A 6058-nucleotide genomic window follows, 5' to 3' on the forward strand; every position below is an offset into this window, starting at 1 on the left:
CCACACCCTCCCTGGGCAGCCTGTCCCAGGGCTCTGGCACCCTCACTGGAAAGAAGTTTCTCTCAAGTTTAAGCAGAACCTCCTGTGTTCCAGCTCACACCCATTGCCCCTTGTCCTGCCATTGGGCATCACTGAGAAGAGCCTGGCTCCATCCTCCTGACATTCGCCCTTAACATATTTATAAACATTAATGAGGTCACCAATAAACATTAATTAGGTCACCATATTCAAAGCCCCTTTCAAGTGTCAGTGTCTTTCAGAAGCAACAGGTCCTGCTCTGCCCTCTTTTCAAAGAGCTTTAGCACCCCTGAGAGCGAAGCTTTCCCTGGAGTTGGACATACCTGGAAATTCCTTCTCCCAAGGGCTGTTTTTCAGCTGTTCTGTGGCCCAGCGCTTGCCCGGCACCAGGCCGGCTCACACATGCCCTCTGATCTCGCCAGGGCTGGGGATGGGCTGGGCTCCATGCTCCTCTCCACCATGCCAGCAGGTCAAGCTACAGCTGGAGCAATCCCCTCGATGTGCAAAACATGGCAACAGAATCCCTGCAAAACCAGCCCAAACTCTCCCAAGCGCTCTCCTGCCAACAGGCAGCAGCTTCTCTGCTCCTCTTGGGTCTGATGAGTTGAACCCCCTCTGATTTTAGGAAGCAGAGGCTGCAGAGCATGAACCATGGTGCCAAGAGACCAGTGAGGTGTCCATGTGCATGGGCAGCCCTCTCCATCCTGGCCCGTCACCGCTGCCATTCCCAGGTCACGGTTTCTCTGTGGGCTGCTTGTGCCACAGCTGCACTGAGCTCTTCTCTGTCTTCAGGGTCTTCGTAAACCGACAGTGGAAGAGATAACGCAAATGCCATCGTGACCCCATCGCTCTTTGGCAGCTCTCTGGAGGAAATCATGCTGCGGCAGCAGGACATGTACCCGGGTAACAAGCTGCCCTGGGTGCAGACGCAGCTGTCGCAGCAGGTCCTGGCTCTGGGAGGAGAACAGACAGAGGGGATTTTCAGGTGAGCTTTTGGGTTTTTTCAGGTGTTACTTTTGAGCCACCCACATGTCAGTCCTTAAAGCCGAATAATCAGGATTGACCTCCACGTGCTTCCTTTTCCCTGAGAATAGCACTTGGCTGCAGATTGCCGACTTCTCCTGGGTTCAGGAATCTCCTCTTAAAGTATGATAAATGCATTTGCATAGCACAGAGGGGACAGCACAGATGTGACTTAGGGCAGCTCGTACCCAGGCAAGGCACTGAACTTGTATCAACTTCAACAGTGTAGTTGGCCAGCGCAGGGCAGGGATGAGCTCTTGGGTTCCTGGCAGAGCAGTTCATCAAGTGCAGCACATCAGCCTTGATGATGCGTAAGACATGAGGAGTCTAGGGAGACAAAGAACCTGGATGGTGAACGTAGGGGATTCTTGTTTGCATTTGGTTTTTGTTGGGGTTTTTTTGTTTTATTTAATATTTGTTTTAGTTTTTCAGTAGCTAAACTTGGTTTAAGGTAGCTAGCAAAAGACTCAACTTTGTCTCGTAAGGGTTTCTAATATCTTGTTCTGTTCAGCCAGAGACGCTTCTTATCGTTGGACTGAACATGCTGCAGAGAGGCCCAGTTACAGAAAATAATAATAGAATGGTATAGATTGGAAGGGACTTTAAAGCTCATCCAGTCCCAACCCCCCTGCCAGCAGCAGGGACACCTTCCACTAGACCAGGTTGCTCAAAGCCTCATCCAGCCTGGCCTTCAACACTTCCAGGGAGGAGCAGCCACAGCTTCTCTGGCCAACCTGGGACACTGTCTCACCACCCTCACACCAAAGAATTTCTTCCTCACATCTCAGCTCCATCTCCCCTCTGCCAGTTTCAAGCCATCACCCCTTGTTCTCTCACTCCCTGCCCTTGGCCAAAGTCCCTCCCCACCCTTCCTGGAGCCCCTTCAGGTACTGGGAGGCCGCTAGAAGGTCTCCCCGGAGCCTTCTCTTCTCCAGGCTGAACAGCCCCAACTCTCTCAGCCTGTCCTCACAGCAGAGCTGCTCCAGCCCCCGCATCATCCTCGTGGCCTCCTCTGGACTTGCTCCAGTAGGTCTGTACGCTTCCTATATTGGGGGCCCCCGAACTGGACTCAATCCTGAGGGTAGCACAATAGTTGATGTCTGAGCTATTGGGAAGGAGACGGATGTTTCTTCTACCCCTACTTTAAAGCTGTGTCTAGAAACAGGCAACCCATTCTCTCTAAGGAGCTGCTTCTGTAGCTGCTGCTGGTGTGTGCTCCCTTCTCCCCGGGGCCCTGGAAGCAGCTCCAGAGCCCCAGTTTGCCAGCCAGCTGCCACACCAGGCACGTTGCCCTGCTTGCTCTCTAAAGCACCTGTGCTGTGTCTGTTTGCAGGATACCTGGTGACATAGATGAAGTCAATGCATTGAAGTTGCAGGTGGATCAGTGGAGAATCCCAAGCAGCCTCAGTGACCCCAACATCCCAGGTATGGCAACACAGCAGATATGTGTGCTGCAGCCTCAGCTGTGGTAGCGTGCAGAGGGGAGGGTAGAGGAGCAGCCCTGGAGGTGTGCTGTGCCTGGGGACGTGTACACAGGCTGTCTCCACCAACCAGGTTTCATTCTTTGCCTTTCCAAATACTGCCCAGAGTAAAACCCTGAGGGCGGTGGGGGAACCTCGGGCTCCAGCTGGCTCCGGCGGAGTGAGGCTGTGTGAGCTGGGCAGCGTGCAGGGTGCCTGGGAGTCGTTCAGGAGCAGCACCCTCGCTCCAGGGTCACATTGTCCTCTCCTTTAGGCAGCCCCAGAGCTGCTTCCTGGAGGAGCAGGTAGATAAGAGCCAGCATTTCCCTCTGACTGGCCAGTCTGGCTGCCTGAGAATTTCAGAGCAAAGACTGAAATACGGTGAAGCAGCACCAAGTGCAGAATCCCTTCTCTGCCCTCTGTGTCCCGAGACGTTCACTCTCGCTGCCAACTTTGCCTCTGAAGGTGGTGGGGAGGTAACGAGAGCTGTTTTCATGCACCCTGCTTTCTGCACAGCCTCCCTTCTCAAGCTGTGGTATCGGGAGCTGGAGGAGCCTGTGATCCCCCAGCAGTTCTACAAAGAGTGTATCAGCAACTACGAGAACCCCGATGCTGCCGTGGCTGTGGTGCAGCTGTTGCCGGAGCTCAACAGACTGGTGCTGTGTTACCTCATACACTTCCTGCAGGTAGGCAGCTCCTGCAGTCCTGCGGCCCCGCTGCCGCCCAGGAGACTGGAGCACACGGGGCACAGTGAGTGGGACAGCTGTGGTGGGCCATTGGCAGGGTTTTAGGATCTCTCACCTGTATTTAAGGTGGGATTGAAGGAGGAGGATCTGATAGCCTTCTCCCTTATGGGAGCAATAAACAGGGTTCCTGATCTTGTGGAGCATGGGCTGGTCACAAAGGTTGAGATCTGCAAGATGTTTCCTGTCTGCTGAGGCCCCCACGCTGTCAGCTACGTCAGAGCAAAGTCATCTTCCCCTGTGAAGGTGTGGCTGTTGGGACACTGGCCTTCAGGGACGCCACATCTCTGCTGTCCCTGCACCTCTTCTCAGGCCACGTATTTGGAGTCTCTTGTGCTTTTCCACTGCTCCAGCTGAATGTCTTCTTATTTCCTGTAGATCTTTGCTCAGCCATCAAATGTGAGCAGAACGAAGATGGATGTGAATAACCTGGCCATGGTGATGGCCCCCAACTGCCTGCGCTGCCAGTCCGACGACCCTCGCGTTATCTTCGAGAACACACGCAAAGAAATGTCCTTCCTTCGCATGCTGATAGTGCACTTGGACACGAGCTTTATCAAAGGGCTGGTTTGAGCTGCTGGCCTTGGAGTCCAAGACATTGCTCTGGGGAGTCGCTAGGTGCCTGAAGTCTTCTCCCCTCCACTTAGGTTTCTTCCATTGTCCTTGCTGTTGTCACACCCTGAGCATCTCCCAGAATATGACCTTGAGGACTAGACGCTCCTGGAAGGCTCAGGCTGTTCAGCACCAGGAAGTCATTGGACGTGCCAGGCCAGATTCAGTGGCTCTTGGCTTTCCAGTGTGTGTCAGGGGGATCAGCCCTCCCCCTGGGAGCCACTGGTTGTTCATTGAAAGGGCTGTGACATCTGTGAGAAACAGCTACCTGGGGCAGTGAGACTCTCCATCTCCCTTCTGGAGGCAAAGTTGGCTTCAGGTAGGACATCACTCCCGTGTTGTGGCGTGAGCTGGTCCTGGCGGAAATGCTGCCTCATTGGGGATAATTCCACTGCTACAGAGCCAGCCTGGTTCACCTCTGCAGACTGTTGGTTGGAGGTGTGAGGGTTGTTCTGACAAGTCATGTTGCTGTTGGTAGAGGAATGTGAAGGTGCAGGGGGTTCGCTGAGGCAGAGAAGTTCCTTGGACTGTCCTGGTCAGTGGAAGCACACGGCAACCCAGGGAGAGGTGTTTGAGCCTCTGCTGCTGGTGGCTGGACAGGCAGACATCCCGCAGCTGGGAGCCCTGGCAGGCTGGATCTGCACAGCATCTGCCTCATCTTCTCCTTTAGGCAGCTTCAGAGCTTGTGGTCAGCATGAGGGACCAGCCCTGTGCTGAGCTAAACCAGCACCCACCCGCGCCATGGGGGCTGGGGACAAGAGGAACACCACACACCTGACAACAAACAGATAAACAGCCTCTTTGGAATCCTCCTGACAGGGCTGTATCCTCTGGAGGGGAAACCTCCGCAGCCTTGCAGCTTCTTTCTGCTTCGGGCAGCACGAGCTGACACCAGCTTTCCTGAAGAGCATCTGAGACCACGCTGAGAGCAGCCTCCACGGCTCCAGCACCCTCCCGTCCTGGCACCAGGTCCTGCCCAGATGGCTCTGTCAGGGACTGAATACCAGTTTTGCCCACCTTCCTGGTTCAGCCCAGCTCTAAAGGAAGCAGGGAAGAGCTCTCCCAACAGTGAGGAGAGCTCTCGTGCTCAATGTGCCCTTCAGGCAGAGCAGCAGCATTGCCATGTGCTCCTGAAGTGCTGATGCTGCCTGGAGTCCACTGTGCCACCCGTGCTCTTCCCACCAGATTCCCACGGGAGTTGCAGAGGGGTTGGGAAGGGAAGGAAAGGAAGGGAAGAGGCAGTTCTGAGCAGCTGAGGTGTGGTGAAGCCTGCGTAGGGGTGGTGTCAGGCAGGCAGCTCAGCGTTCTCACTGCTGCTATTAAACCCCTGCAGCAAGGACAGTGTCTTCCAGAGGCAGCACATGGATTTCCCCACAGCCTCCAGCCTGTTGCATGTTCCTTAGCAAGCAGCAATGTCTAATTCCGTGCCATCCTGGTGTCACTCTTCTCTTCCTTTGAAATGTTTTCCCTGCTGGAGGCAGGTCTGCCGCAGAAAGCTGCGTGTTGGGATTCCTCCTGCAGTGCTGAGTCTGCCGGTAGTATCCAAGGTTGCATTTGTATTTCTGCATCCGCCTCCCTTTCAAGTGGAGACCTGGGATCATCCTCTCCTGATTGCAGTGGGGAGCCGAGCCCTGCCAAGCTCTGGGGTTTAAAGCTGATGTCTGAATCTCTACCAAAAGTTCGGGCAGAAGGTGCCACGTGCAGGGTGCCCCAAGCCTGCTGGCTGCTTGGATCTCTGGATGCGTGTGAACAGGGTTTCCAGGGCACGTGTTTGCTGGGATAAGCGCTGCAGTCAGAGTGCAGTTTGTGTCCAGCTGAACCAGGGCTGTGCTTCCTCTCCTTGTACCAGATGTTCCTCTGGGCCAGTGGGCCAGGAAATCTTGCTTCCGTGTCAGGATTAGCTCTGTCAAACATGCCCCCCAAAATGGGCCAGGATCTGCTTCACACTCCAGACCCATCCCACCCCATCCCACCCCATCCCACCTCATCCCACCTCATCCCACCCATCCCATCCCACCCCATCCCTTCAAAGCCATTCAGCTTGCTTTGGCCTTCTGAAGTGCTGAACAACTTGTACTTCAGACGTGGGGCTGCTTTCCCAGAAGTGCTGAGCCAGGCAGGGGGTTACCAGCTCTGCCATATTGTACTGAAGTTGGAATGGTTGAACAGGCTCGGGGTGCCACGTCCTGCCCCGCCGTGGGC

At 55.0% G+C, this 6058-nt stretch overlaps 1 protein-coding gene across 1 annotated transcript in view; it reads left to right on the forward strand.

Moving 5' to 3' along the window:
- LOC104528420 (rho GTPase-activating protein 39-like) overlaps window positions 1–3817 on the forward strand; it is a gene marked incomplete at its 5' end in the record, with an annotated part of 26876 nt that extends 23059 nt beyond the window's left edge. Inside the window, 5 exon segments of the mRNA XM_010172421.2 lie at window positions 811–841; window positions 844–1003; window positions 2375–2466; window positions 3018–3187; window positions 3623–3817. Of these exon segments, the coding sequence (XP_010170723.2) occupies window positions 811–841; window positions 844–1003; window positions 2375–2466; window positions 3018–3187; window positions 3623–3817 (648 nt within the window).
- Window positions 3818–6058: the final 2241 nt, after the last annotated feature.

This window comes from Antrostomus carolinensis, unplaced genomic scaffold (assembly GCF_000700745.2).
Source record: "Antrostomus carolinensis isolate BGI_N321 unplaced genomic scaffold, ASM70074v2 scaffold39707, whole genome shotgun sequence".
Taxonomy (NCBI): domain Eukaryota; kingdom Metazoa; phylum Chordata; class Aves; order Caprimulgiformes; family Caprimulgidae; genus Antrostomus; species Antrostomus carolinensis.